The 14,830-nt window shown below is 41.9% G+C and overlaps 1 protein-coding gene across 1 annotated transcript in view; it reads right to left on the reverse strand.

Annotated features, from left to right (window-relative positions):
• Positions 1 to 300: 300 nt before the first annotated feature.
• lrrc40 (leucine rich repeat containing 40) overlaps positions 301 to 14,830 on the reverse strand; it is an 18,112-nt gene continuing 3,582 nt past the window's right edge. Inside the window, exons 7-15 of the mRNA XM_080002123.1 lie at positions 14,818 to 14,830; positions 11,376 to 11,466; positions 11,048 to 11,093; positions 10,270 to 10,372; positions 6,179 to 6,286; positions 5,983 to 6,093; positions 4,850 to 4,927; positions 1,245 to 1,430; positions 301 to 988 (exon numbers count right to left, since the gene is read on the reverse strand). The exon at positions 14,818 to 14,830 is cut by the window's right edge and continues 160 nt beyond it. Of these exons, the coding sequence (XP_079858249.1) occupies positions 883 to 988; positions 1,245 to 1,430; positions 4,850 to 4,927; positions 5,983 to 6,093; positions 6,179 to 6,286; positions 10,270 to 10,372; positions 11,048 to 11,093; positions 11,376 to 11,466; positions 14,818 to 14,830 (842 nt within the window). The 3' untranslated portion in view covers positions 301 to 882. The remainder of the gene's footprint in view (positions 989 to 1,244; positions 1,431 to 4,849; positions 4,928 to 5,982; positions 6,094 to 6,178; positions 6,287 to 10,269; positions 10,373 to 11,047; positions 11,094 to 11,375; positions 11,467 to 14,817) is intronic.

The raw sequence follows: 14,830 nt of genomic DNA on the forward strand, positions 1-14,830 counted from the left end.
AGTTGCATTTGTAATTGTCATGTAGTTACTTCAAAGTTCAACTCCTTTTTCTCATGGCTCCATTTCTGTTATTTATCCTTTACTATATGTGTAGAACTGAACAAAATTGCAGATTTTACACAATGTTGATTGTATGTGACTGAGGTCTATTAAAAAAAAAAAGCTAAATTTCAAAATATAGTATGAGTTGATGATGCAACCCCCAGTTTCTTGGCTTGTTTCAGTATTTGCACAAATAGTGTAATTGGAAGTAGTAAATGTTTTTTTTGTTATTTGTTGAAAAAAATCCACAAAGACGAATGCAGACTCAAAGTCAGTTTTTATTTGGTGAATAAGTGTTCTGGCTCTATATAAGCCACATTCAAATCATTGCAGTTTATATCCAGTACCTGGCAACAAGTAGTTGAGAAACTGCATGCACAGGACAACAATAAGCCTAAATAAAATTTGAATGAAGTCAACTAAACATCACTTCCTGGGCATCAAAGACACATTCTTTTTGGTTTAGGTGTTAAGTGTAAATTCTGTCAATGGCCACAATGGAAATAGGTGCTGACTGGCATAACTCAGTAGTAATTATGATTGGAATAATGTAATTGGCACAGTTTTCCCTGCGGCGATCCAATCATGGCAAAAAAAAGAAAAAAAAAAAGAAAAAAAAGAAATAGGATTAAGGACACAGTGTAGATTAGAATGCCTGATTCACTACTCCCGGAACCGGAAGGACCAATCAGATTCTTACCTGGATCCGTATACTTTCCTAAGTGTTGAAAAAGAGTTATGATAAAAGACGGGAACGTTTCTGGGAATGATCAACGTCCCCTCATGGAGGATGGCATCGTAAAGATGGCTGAGGTTTAGCGCGCTTGGTTAGAGGAGGATTTAAGATGGGATGCGACCACGGAGGTACTCCATCACAGCATCAGTACCCTTGGCCATGATGGCAGCTCTGGGGACCCGGAAGGGGTTGCCTTCTAAAGTCAGACATCTAGAGAGAGAGAGAGAGAGAGAGAGAGAGAGATCAACAGTCTCAGACATTCTAATAAAGATCTGGTTCCAAACATTAGTCGGCCAGCCACTTTGACCCATTGTTTGAAGGCGCAATCAGTAACAATGTTAGTGACAAACTACTTCAGGATTTCAAAATGGCTGCCTTTACGGCGTCGGGTGTTACGATGTTGTTAAAGTATCTTTGGGATAAAAGATTCTACTACATGACGCAATACAGAGGTTTGGATACCTACCTGAGGGTGGTGCAGAGTCCCAGCTCAGGTGGAACGTTCAGCAGGTCGTTGTTGGACAGGTCCAGAGTTGACAGGTTGACCAATCGGATCAGGCGGCCGGGGTCGACCCCGCCCACCTGGTTGTTGCCGAGCAGCACCACCTCCAGGGAAACTATCTGATACAGGACGTCGGGGAAGCACTTGAACCTGTGAATGGAGAGAGTCACTAATGTTTTAGTCTTACACACACACACACACACACACATCCGTATATCCGTATATCCATATATATATATATATATATATATATATATATATATATATATATATATATATATTTTTTACAAAGTTAAAAAAGCAACCAAAAAAAGTAATTTAAATAGTACTTCCCTTAAACCAACAGTAATTACCTAATAATATCTTATCTTCCTCATTCAACCCTTTATTTAGTGTTTAAAATCATTTTATTCTCATTTCAAATTCATTGTCTTGTTACAATCCACTATTTTCTTTCGATCAAACCAGTCGAAATATTATCATCAATCTGTGTCAATCTACCATAACTTGTGTGGAAATTGAATTAAGCGCTGCCACACAAAGCTCCAATTGTGGTTCTAACACCTCAACTAAGCCACTGAAGTGATGCTGATTGACTGACTGATGTATTGATTTATTGGTTAATTGATGAAGCTCAAGACTAACTGACAGCTACAGACTGAATTTAATGTAAGACCTGTTATGGACATGTATGTACCACAAATGATATGAAAATATTGGGATATTGGGGAAAACTCAGTAGGGTGAGCGAAATAGGAAAAATATCCAAGTTATAATGAGATAAATAAAAAAAATAAAAAATGATATAGACCGCTTTGTAATCTCATCAAGCCAAAATATTCAAGTTTATATATATATATTATCATTTTACTTTTCAAAATACACATTAAAAAAATAACATTTAAAAATGACATTTTATATACACTACTCACAAAAAGTTAGGGATATTCGGCTTTCGGGTGAAATTTCAGGATGAACCTAAAATGCACTATAACCTTTACAGGTGAACTTAATTTGACCTTCTCCAAACTTTTGAATGCACATGTCCAACTGTTCAATGTTTCAGAACTTTCTGCACAACTTGCTGTTCTCTAACAAGGAGCTGAACGGCAAAATTCACAGCAGGTGTTTGATCCATGAATCATGGATACAATACATTTCCTGGTTCAATTAGAATTGGTATTTAAACAGTCCTCTTCATCATGCAGTTCGCATTTTGACATTGTGAGACCAAGACGACACCTAACAATTGATCAACAGTACCTCGCCATTGCGAGGCTTCAAAAAGGATGTTCTCAGAGGGAAGTGGCCACTGAGCTTCGAGTGTCACAGAGTGTCATCAGCAGGTTGCAACAGAGAGACTGGAAGAGTCACAGAAAGGCATAGAAGTGGACGTCCTTTGGCCCCATCCCACACTGATGACCGCTTCATTGTGAGCAGTGCCCTGCGGAACCGCATGGTGAATGCCCCTCAACTCCAGGCACATTTAAGGGAGGTGAGAGGCAACCAAGTGTCATGTCAGACCATTTGAAACCATTGGCGTGGTCTGCGTACTAGATGACCTGCAAGGGTACCTGACCACACCACCAGGCACAGGCATCATTGTCTTGCACGGGCCAGGGAGCATTTACGCTGAACGAGGGACCAGTGGGCCTCAGTGCTGTTCTCTGATGAAAGTCGATTCACGTTGAGCAGAAATGATGGCCGCCAACAATGTTGGAGACGTCAAGGAGAGCGCAATGCATCAGCCACTGTTGTCCCCAGACGAGCCTTTGGTGGTGGTGGTGTTACAGTGTGGGCAGGTGTGTCTTGTCAATACAGAACTGCCCTACACTTTTTGAATAGTACAGTGACAAGCCCATACTACCTGAATAACTTCATTCATCCAGCCATTGTGCCCCTGCCTGAACAACACAGGCCTTAGTCCACCTTCATGGACGACAATGCTCCAGCTCATCGAGGTCGCATCATTAGGGAACGGCTGCTGGAGACTGGGGTACCTCAAATGGAGGGGCCTGCACTTTCTCCAGACCTGAATCCCATAGAAAACCTATGGGATCAGCTGAGTCGCCGTGTAGAGGCTCGTAACTCTGTGCCCCAGAACCTCAATTACCTGAGGGCCGCTCTTCAAGAGTGGGGTGGGGTGCCATGCCTCAGCAGACAATAAGTCGACTTGTGAACAGCATGAGATGTCATTGTCAAGCTGTAGCTGATGCTCAAGGGCACATGACAAGTTATTGAGACATTGACATTTTTTGTTGTGGTATACCCACCGCTGTTGTTGGCTTTTGTTTCAATAAATTGTTTGAGATAAGGAAATCACCATTGCATGCTTCTACTTACATGCCCTACTTTCATGATATAATATCACTGTAGTGTGAACTTTTTACATTTTCCATAAATTTCCCCCGAAAGCCAAATATCCCTAACTTTTTGTGGTGTGTGTGTGTGTGTGTATGCACGCACACGCACACACACACACACACACACACACACACACACACACACACACACACACACACACACACACACACACTTTTTTTTAATTTCGTTTTATAAAATTGCGGTGGTTAATGGGCTAGGACAAAACAAATGCTTCTTAATGTTTTTATACCGTCCGGTTTTTTTGTCTTTCCACAAACTGACAATTAATAGATAAAAATATGTTGTATTACACCGTGATTTTTTTGACCATTTCATACAACATTAATAGCATAATAATACCTTAGAAATAAATTGACAGACTTCTCTACTTCAAAAATCTATTGCTTGACAAGTCAGTTTGATGCACATGTAGTTGAGTCCAAGCAGCAAGGAGACCGTCCGCTTCCAGTGTCCTCCGTGCAGCGTATCTGAAGCGTTGATGCGACACTGACATGACGCTCTTGGTGTGAATTGGAGGGGCCAATTGATATAATAAAATCCATTTTCTAAACAAAATTTGTTTCATTCTTTGCAAATGTTTTCTCGTTGACTCACGGTTTGTGGACTTTGCAGGATGGGTGCTTTTTATATAATGAGCCACTGGATTCAGAACTGCCATAGACTCTCTCGCCAAACTATGGATGTATGTGTTCTCTCTCTGGTTTGGCCTCGACTTAAAAAGCGAAACTGGAACAGGTTATAAAAACAAAACTATACAGAGTATGAATTATCCAAATGTAACAGAATTAAAAGCCAATAAATTCAAAAAGTGGAACCAAAATAATCTTGGCTAAAGGCCAATGTTATTACAAGCTGAGGCTGGGATCCCAGAACTTCTTGTGTCGATCTTTTCAATATGTTCAATATTCATAAAAGTTTCTCACCCTGATAATCACAGGGAACTAACAAAATACAGTATATTACAATATCTTATGCATTTAAAAAATCCCACATGAAATCTCACCTATCGGAAATCTGAGGTTCAGCTCAATGACGTAGATGGCGACCAAAAGTATGTCAGACCACACTCTAATTAAAAAACAGACCTCTGACCTGTCTCCACAAGAGACATTTATGAGCTTTTCGTTACGGTATGACACTGGAAGGAGGCTTGAGGACTCCATTATTGTGACGTTACGAGTCACCTGTTATAATTGAGGATGACGGAGTGCAGCTTGCTCAGGCTCCCCAATTCGCAGGGCAGGTCGCTCAGCTGGTTGTTCCTGACGGAGAGGTGGGACGGTCAATCAGAGTTACAGGACAATACGAAGCAACAAAAAACAACAAAAAAAAAACAACACTTTCGTAATTTTGTGAGTGGGTCACACAAATGTCATTACTCATTGTATAATCTCACTCAAAATGTTCCATTGAGGTGTTTTTACACCTTAATAAAACGTAATTATACAACATATGTAATTATACAACTATGGTACTAAATACAGTCTGTGTAGTAAGCATAGTTAATGAATGAAACCCAGAATTCAGTGTTTTTCTAACTACTGTGCTGTAAGAGCTGGCCAGGTGAGTATGAATGTTTTTCAAATTCCACTTAAAAATAAATAAATAATGGAAACTAGCTCTTGCATTGCAAGATCAAAATTGCAAGGCTGCACTAATTCATCAGTTCCAACCAGAATAGCAGCTCTGTGTTCATCACAACAAGCTTAAGTTTCAAGCTAAAAGTCTAATCTATTGGTAGTGATAGCTCAGTCGCTTGATGCAGTGAGGTTAAAGCGGGGATTGATGGAGGCCTTCTGGTCAATGATAAACGAGTCATTGAATTTAATCCGAGAATTGAGTTTTGAATGGAATCATCTAATCACAGTAATTTAATTCTGTCACAACTATTTATTTTGGTGGAATGCAAAGTGTAAATCAGTCACGTTCAACATGAATTGTGCCAAATGCCATGACCTTCTTCATCCCTTGGACTTTAATTTAGTCCTGAGTGATTATTTTCAGTTTGAGTCAAAAATTCACTCGCTTTCACTCTTCTACTCTTTTTCTGGAGTGGTGACTCCGGACTCCTAGTTCGCTTAGAACGAATAGTTTGCGAGTCTTGCATCACTATCTTTTAGTAGGCCATAATAATAATAATAATAATAATAATAATAAGCACTTCACAACATAACATTTTAAGTTGTTCATTGCCGTAGCATGTGCCGTAGCAGAAAAAAGGTCGGGAAACACTGCCTTAATTCAAATTTTGAGGTGAAAAAGGGTCCGAACTTGAGGCTAAGGTATAAGAATCTGCATTTTTTTTTTCTTTTTTAACCTGAGGTCCAAGTGTGTTAGCTGTGACAGCTCACAAATTTCAGGCGCGCAGCAAGTCAGTCTGTTGAAGCCCAGATTCAGCTCAGTCACTGATGACTGGAACGCTACAAGCCTGGAGAAGAGAGCAGACAGCAGAACGCTCTGTCAGGTTCCATAGTGTAGCGGTTATCCCTCCAGGGGTGTGTGTGAGATTGTACCTGACGGGCAGGGATGTCAGCTGGTTCTTGCTGAAGTTGACAGTGGACACGATTTTACCCTCTGCAGCGTTGAACAATTCATCTGGAATACTTTCAGCCTGTTTTGCACTTCCACACACACGCACACACACGTTAATGTTATTAACAGTTTCCTTTAGAAAAAAATTGTGCTGGTCAACATGTCCTGGAAGATTTCAATTTCCTGGACAATTGGGAGAGATTCCTCTTCCTTTTTCCTTCGGCTGCTCCCGTTAGCGGTCGCCACAGCGGATCATCTGCCTCCAATACCTTCTGTTCTGGGCATCTTCCTCCCTGACACCATGTCCTCCACATCCATAAACCTTCTCTTTGGCCTTCCTCTTTTCCTCTTGCCTGGCAGCTCCATATTCAGCATCCTTCTCCCAATGTAACTCTGATCTCCCATACACACGTGTCTAAACCATCTCAATCTCACCTCTCTCAATTTTCCACCAAACTGCCCAACCTGAGCTGTCCCTCTAATGTACTCATTCTTAATCCCGTCCATCGTTGTCACTCGTCATGAAAATCTCAACATCTTCAACTCTGCCACCTCCAGTGCAGCCACCTGCCTTTTTGTAAGTGCCACCGCCTCTAAACCATACAACATAGCTGGTCTCACTACCATCCTGTAGACCTTCCCCTTCACTCTTGCTGGAACCCTTCTGTTACAGATCACTCCGGACACTCTTCTCCACCCACTCCAACCTTCCTGTACTCTCTTCTTCACCTCTTTCCTGCACTCTCTGCTGCTTTGGATGGTCGACCCCAAGTACTTGAACTCATCCGCCTTCTCCACCTCCGCTCCTTGCATTCTCAGCATTTCGCTGCCCTCCTTCCCATTCAGGCACATGTATTCTGTCTTACTTCTGCTGACTTTCATCCCTCTTCTCTCTAATTCAAGAGGTTTATTCGTCACATACATATACATACTTTCAAAAATGCAGGGGTCGGGAACCTTTTTGGCTGGGAGAGCCATAAAAGCCAAATATTTCTAAATGTATTTCCTTGTGAGCCATATAATATTTAATTAAATTGAATGCAACTTAATGCGAGCATTTTTTAATGCAGAACACTTCCGAGTACTTAAAAAAGCGCTATATATAATAAATTTCACTTTATTCTTCTTAATTATATTGTTGTCATACTGTAGCTAACCAATAATAAATGAAATACTTTTTACCATTAATGCGACTTCTGGTGCTGCATGGTTTTGCTGATGGCCTTGTAGTCTGGTTCACACTGTACGTAGTGAGGTTAAGCTTCATGCAGGCGTTGAGGCTTCCATCAGTTAAACGTGAGCGTAGGTTGGTCTTAATGTTTCTCAGATGCGAGAGACTGCTCACATGCGTATGTAGAGCCAAACATGGTCAATACGGCAATACTCACACGCTGCGTTGTGTGGTATGTGACGGCACCTCTCTCGGCACCCTATCATATGCTTTCTCTAAATCCACAAAGACGCAGTGCAACTCCCTCTGGCCCTGTACTTTTCCATCAGCATTCCTAAAGCAAACATTGCATCTGTAATACTCTTTCCTGGCATGAAACCATACTGCTGCTCGCTGATCCCCACCTCTCCTCTTAACCTAGCCTCCACTACCCTTTTCTCCCTTATTCTTGAAGATGGGTACCAGTACACTTCTTCTCTACTCCTCTGGCATCCTCTCCCTTTCCAGGATGGTGTTAAACAGTCTTGTTAGGAATGCCACTGCTATCTCACCTAAACATTACCATGCTTCCCCTGGTATGTCAACTGGGCCAACTGCCTTTCCATTCTTCATCTTCTTTAATGCTGTTCTCATCTCATCCTTGCTAATTTGCTGCACTTCTTGATCCACTTTCCCCACATCATCCACTCTTCTCTCCCTCTCATTTTATTCATTCATCAACACCTCAAATAATTCTTTCCACCTTCTCAACACACTCTCCTCACTAATCAGCACATTCCCATCAATATCCTCCATCACCCTAACGTGCTGTACATCCTTCCCAGCTTGGTCCCTTTGTCTTGCCAATCGGTACAAGTCCAATTCTACTTCCTTACTGTCCAACCTCTCATACAACTTGTCGTATGCCTTTTCCTTTACCACTTCTCTCTTCACCTTGCGCCGCATCAGCTTGTACTCCTGTCTACTTTTTTCATCTCTCTGACTATCCCATTTCTTCTTCGCCAACCTCTTCTGCTCTATGCTCTCCTGTACTTCCTCATTCCACCACCAAGAGTCCTTGTCTCCCTTCCTCTTCCCACATGATACACCGAATACCTTCTTGGCTGTCTCCCTCACCACTTCTGCAGTTGTTTCCCAGTCATCTGGTAACCATTCATTCCCACCTACTGCCTGCCTTAACGCCTCCCTAAATAGCATGCAACACTCCTCCATTTTTAACTTCCACCATTTTATCTTCAGCTCTTCTTTCACTCTCTTCCTCATCTTGGCCTCCAGACTCATCCTACAGACCATCATCAGATGCTGCCTCGCAACACACTCCCCTACCACCACTAATCTCTTTCAGATTGCACCTCCTGCATAAGGTGTAGTCCACTTGTGTGCACCTTCCTCCACTCTTGAATGTCACCCTGTGCTCCTCCCTCTTCTTGAAATATGTATTCACAAGAGCCAATTCCACCCTTTTGGCAAAATTCACCACCATCTGTCCTTCCACATTCCTCTCCTTGACACCATACCTACCCATCACCTTCGCATCAACTATGTCTCTGATCCCTTCGCCAACATGCCCATTGAGATCTGCTCCAACGACCACTCTCTCCCTTGGGGACGCTCTCCACCACTACATCCAACTCACTAAAGAATTCCTCTTCCATCTCACACCCAACTTGGGAAGCATATGCACTGACCACATTCATTATCACCCCATCAATTTCCAGCTTCATGCTCATCACTCTGTCCAAGACTCTCGTCACCTCCAAAACACTCTTGACATATTCTTCCTTCAAGACTATCCCTACCCCATTTCTCCTGCCATCCACTCCAGGGTAGAACAGTTTGTACCCGGCTCCGATACTCCTGGCCTTACTCCCCTTCCACCTGGTCTCTTGTACACATAGTACATCTACCTTAATCCAGCCACTGGGGTTGCACAAGCCAGTGTAACAGCAGTGCCGGTCCCAAGCCCGGATGAATAGAGAGGGTTGCGTCAGGAAGGGCATCGGGCATAAAAACCATGCCAAATTAAACATGCGGACAAATGGGAGAGATTCTTATTTGAGTCAAATATTATTAGTGTTTATTGAGCTTAAAAACAATTGATAAGCAGGCTATATTGAGAATGACGTCATCAAGGCATGTAGATTGATTGAATATTCTAAATTAAATAAGTCCCGTCAGTTAACACCATTTTAAAAATAACAAATATTACGAATATTACTACTTGAAATCAAATAATTTCCATTCGTGAACAATAAGTAACAAGTGCAGCCGCTTAAAATAACATTTCACTAAAATAAAATTTTGATCAAATTAGAAACAAAATAAATATGACAAGGAGGTTGAAATAAATAATAAAGTGTGTGGTGTGTTTGTGTTTTTCACAATGAATATTTACCGTCTGCTTTGGGACGGAACTTAAATATCCCAAAAAAAACGCCAAACTATGGATGTATGTGTTCCTGTTGTCAACGATACATCATCTTTCTACTTCTCATTTGGACGCTGTGCTTTGTCTCATCTCGGTGTGTGTGTCTACTGTGTTTACAAGCGCAACCTGTTCAGAAGGGAGGGAGCAGGGCTTAGTTCTATATCAACAAATGTGATTGGTCAGAGGTGAGGCTTTCAGATCAGCTTTAGATTGTCCATAATGATTGGCTTCCTGTTGCAAATTGCAGAGCGCGGAAATGAACAGATCTACTGAGTTTTTTTTCCCCCCAATAGAAATTATCCACCCAGCACTATTTCAAATTGTGCTTGGAGCGAATTCTTTTCACAGGACATTATGAATGGAAAGATTTAAATTTGTCGGACTTCAACAGATTTCACGGTCAAAGACCGGCAATTACCAGATAACGGAAACGCTGGTTATTGAATGACAGATTGGACTCTAGTTGGACCTACCTGTATTCTAGGGTCTTGAGCATCTTGACGTTATGCAGGTTCACCCAGGCTTGGCTGGGTAGAGTCATGGAGGTGGTGCACTCCTCCACTTTCCCTGGCTCTTCTATAACAAAACACGTAGCATATAATTGTTATTTCCACCAAATAAACCTGAATCCTGAATCATAATAATAAACACAGCTTAAAATTCCAAAAGTTTTTTGAAAAAAACAAAAAACAAAAAAAAAAAAAAAAACTAAACCATTAAATTATAAACATTTATTTGTTTATAAATTTTAAAAAAAGTAGTTGACATTTGTTCATGCCAATATTTGGATGACTAATTTAAAACATTGTATTATATTATTATTTCTTCTTTATTCCGTGCACATTCTCAGGTTCAGTGAATACAATGCTGCCCTCTGCTGCCCATGTTGACGTTGGCAGATACGGAGGCACGTTTCAGGCTTAAATTGGAGTCAACAATTCAAATAATTGCCGGTTCAATTTGATTAACAAAAAACAAATAATCATATGTCTCAACCCTGTCCTCTTGTAAAGCCAATTCACAGTGAAATTGGAATTTCTTCAACAGAAAGAGCAACATTTAGCATAGAGGGCAGCAGGAAATCACAATTTGTTTTTATAATATCACATTCACACTTCCATAGCTATCAAGAAGAAGGTGACAAGTCTGGTTATGGAATAACTGGAGGAAATAGTAATTATATAAAATATATATGTAGGCTGGAAGAAGCACAGTAATTCAATAGAAGTCAGTAGAAACTTTGGGTTATACCTTTAATTCTCCCTCTTAAATATTTCAGCAGCTCGTTGGTTCCTTTCTGTCAGAAAAACAGAATGAGAATAGGGTCATTTCCAGGCATTAGTGAAGATATATTGTAGCCACAGTGAGGAGAACAATCTTAATAAAATATCAAAGTGATAGCAAGACACTTCAGCTGTAAGCTAGAGCAAGAGGAGTGCATTACAACCAGTATTTATTAACTCAAACCCAATAGTTTGTGAGTGAAACTTGAGGGAGGCTTTACCAAGATAATCACACTCTAGCATGTTTTGAACACTTGTTGAAGAAAAACTCAGTGGGGTGTCTAAGCATGTCCAACCGTGAGCAGGTCTCTGCGAATTCCCCTCAGTGGGTTTCCGTCCAACAGTAACATCTTCAGATTGGGCAGCAAGCTGAGAGACGCTGGAAGACTGACACACACACACACACACACACACACACACACACACACACACACACACACACACACACACACACACACACACACACACACACACACACACACACACACACACACACACACACACACACACACACACACACTTTTCGAGGTTTAATTCTGTAGGCATTGTTTTGGATTCTAATTCATCATCAATTCATAATCGCCCCCAAGGTTAGGGGATTTTGTCCCAGTTTGTGCCTTCGTAAAGTAATCATGAGTGGATTTCTGTCCAATAAAAGGGCCGAGTTTCTTGTGTCGCATTCTTTGGTGTAATAAACTAGGTAGCTCGATAATTTAAAACTGTTCACAGCACAACCTCGCTGAGCCCTTCACTATTGAGAAACGTAGCTTCTCATTGTGCTTCAATTCAGTCCACTGGGGGAAACATTTAAGCCTTGAAAAAAATACACGCTTAATTTTGAAAAAACTGGAAGCTCACAATATTGTCACAGGTGTTATGCAAAAAAAATACATTAACGTAAGAGGAAACAGGAAGATGCGGCGGAAACAGGTAGATGCCTCTCTTCCTACTGGCAACCTACTGTAGTCAAGTGTAACATTTGTGTTGTATTGCGAAAATTTGTTTGAAATAAAATGTAATATTATTATGGGATAAATAAATAAATAAATACATAGATAACACCATCCTGGAAAGAGAGAGGATGCCGGAGGAGTGGAGAAGAAGTGGTTAAGAGGAGAGGTGGGGATCAGTGAGCAGCAGTATGGTTTCATGCCAGGAAAGAGTATTCCAGATGCAATGTTTGAATGCTGATGGAAAAGTACAGGGAAGGCCAGAGGGAGTTGCACTGAATCTTTGTGGATTTAGAGAAAGCATATGATAGGGTGCCGAGAGAGGAAGTGTGGTACTGCATGAGGAAGTCGGGGGTGGCAGAGAAGTACGTAAGAGTGGTACAGGATATGTATGAGGGCAGCCAGACAATAGTAAGGTGTGCAGAAGGTGTGACGGAGGCATTCGAAGTGGAGGGTGTATTGCATCAAGGATCAGCTTTGAGCCCTTTTTTGATTGCAATGGTGATGGACAGGTTAACAGATGAAATCAGGCAGGAGTCTCCGGGGACTATGATGTTCGCGGATGACATTGTGATCTGTAGTGAGAGTAGGGAGCAGGTTGAGGAGAGCCTGGAGAAGGGGAGGCATACATTAGAGAGATTAGGAATGAAAGTCAGCAGGAGTAAGACAGAATACATGTGCCTGAATGGAAGGGAGGGCGGTGAAAAGCTGAGAATGCAAAGGAGTGGAGGTGGAGAAGGCGGATTTCAAGTACTTGGGGTCGACCATCCAAAGCAGCGAAGAGTGCGGGAGAGAGGTGAAGAAGAGAGTACAGGCAGGGTGGAGTGGGTGGAGAAGAGTGTCTGGATTGATCTGTGACAGGAGGGTTCCAGCAAGAGTGAAGGGGAAGGTCTACAGGATGGTAGTGAGACCAGCTCTGTTGTACGGTTTAGAGGCGGTGGCACTGACAAAAAAGCAGGTGGCTGAACTGAAGGTGGCAGAGTTGAGGATGTTGAGATTCTCATTGGGAGTGACAAGGATGGACAGGATTAAGGATCAGTACCGTAATTTCCGGACTATTAAGCGCACCTGAATATAAGCCGCACCCACTGAATTAAAAAAAAAAAAATTCTTTTGAACATAAATAAGCCGCACATGTCTATAGGCCGCAGGTCCCTACCGGTACATTGAAACAAATGAACTTCACACAGGCTTTAACGAAACACGGCTTGTAACAAAAATAAAAAAAATTGTGGTAAACAGTAGCCTACCAAGAAAGTCATTGGTCACTATCTTCCTCCTCCTGCGCACTGAAACCACTGAAGTCATCTCCTTCGGTGTCGGAGTTGAATAGCCTCAGAATTGATTCATCCGATGTTGGATCATTTTCATTGTCGCTCTTGTCACTTTCATCCAGAGGCAAATTCCCCGCTGAGCTCATGCTGCCCTCTTCAACACAGAGCAGTCCAGCCTTTCGAAATCCATTGATGATAGTGGATTTTTTGACAATGCTCCACACTGTCAGGACCCACTGGCAGACACCACGATGGTCCACCTCTAAAATCCTCAAACTTCATTGCGGTGGCGATTGTTTTGGCTTTCAGTCGGATCTGCACAGTTGAAACACCTCAGTCGTCTGCTCTGTGTGTGTTGACCCAGTCTTTAAGCTCATTTACTAGTTCGGGCCATCTGCTTCCCTCTGAAAGCTTTTGTTGTCTTTTTGCACTGAGTCAGTTCCTCACGCTGCTGTTTCCAACGTCTTATCATCGACTCATTAAGGCCAAGCTCCCGTGCAGCAGCTCAATTTCCTTTTCCAACAGCCAGATCGATCGCCTTCAACTTGAAAGCTGCATCATATGCATTTCTTTGTGTCTATGCCATGATGAGGGTGACGAAATGACTACCGTAAATGATGGGAAGTTTTAGCGTGCTCGATTTGATCTAACCAGTAAACTAAAAAGTTACATTGTTTCACCTTGACCCGTTCGGCAATTTCATTGGTGTAATGAAACCTTCATGCCGCCAAAAAACTGAGCACCGTCACATAATGTGTTTTTTGCTCAGTTTTTTGGCGGCATGAAGCTTGTGACAGCGGGAAAAATCCATAAATTAGCCGCGCCATTGTTTAAGCCGCAAGGTTCAAAGCGTGGGAAATAAGTAGCGGCTTATAGTCCGGAAATTATGGTAATTGGTTTGGTGACAGTTTGGCGGACAAGTGAGAGAGGCGAGATTGAGATGGTTTAGACACGTGTGTAGGTGAGATGAGAGTTACATGGGGAGAAGGATGCTGAGGATGGAGCTGCCAGGCAAGAGAAAAAGAGAACAGTCAAAGAGAAGGTTTATGGATGTGGTGAGGGAGGACATGCAGGAGGTTGGTGTAAGGGAGGAAGATGTGCAGAACAGAAGGTATTTGAGGCAGATGACCCGCTGTGGAGACCCTTAACGGGAGCCGAAAGAAGCCTATTATGTTCTGTTCAGTAACTATTGGGCATAATCTCTGGGTGCGTTGCAAAGACATTTCACTGCATATATGTATGAACTTATGTATATGTATGTGACAAATAAACCACTTGAAATGTCAGTTTAACTTTGTCCCATTGGACTACATTTCAGCACAGCATAGTAAAGCATTCGGGGAGGTTTTAGTAGTTTTAAATGATGGGAACCAAAATTTTAATAAGGCCAGGTTTGAAAAACATTGACCCTATCCTTTACATTTCTGTATGTTTTCTTAGTCACTAATAGATGTCGTTTCAGGAGGCCTCTGTCCTGAGAATAATGTCATTAGTGACGAAGTTGGAGGACCTACGTAGAGAGGTCAT

Source organism: Zeus faber (assembly GCF_960531495.2).
Source record: "Zeus faber genome assembly, chromosome: 1".
Taxonomy (NCBI): Eukaryota; Metazoa; Chordata; class Actinopteri; order Zeiformes; family Zeidae; genus Zeus; species Zeus faber.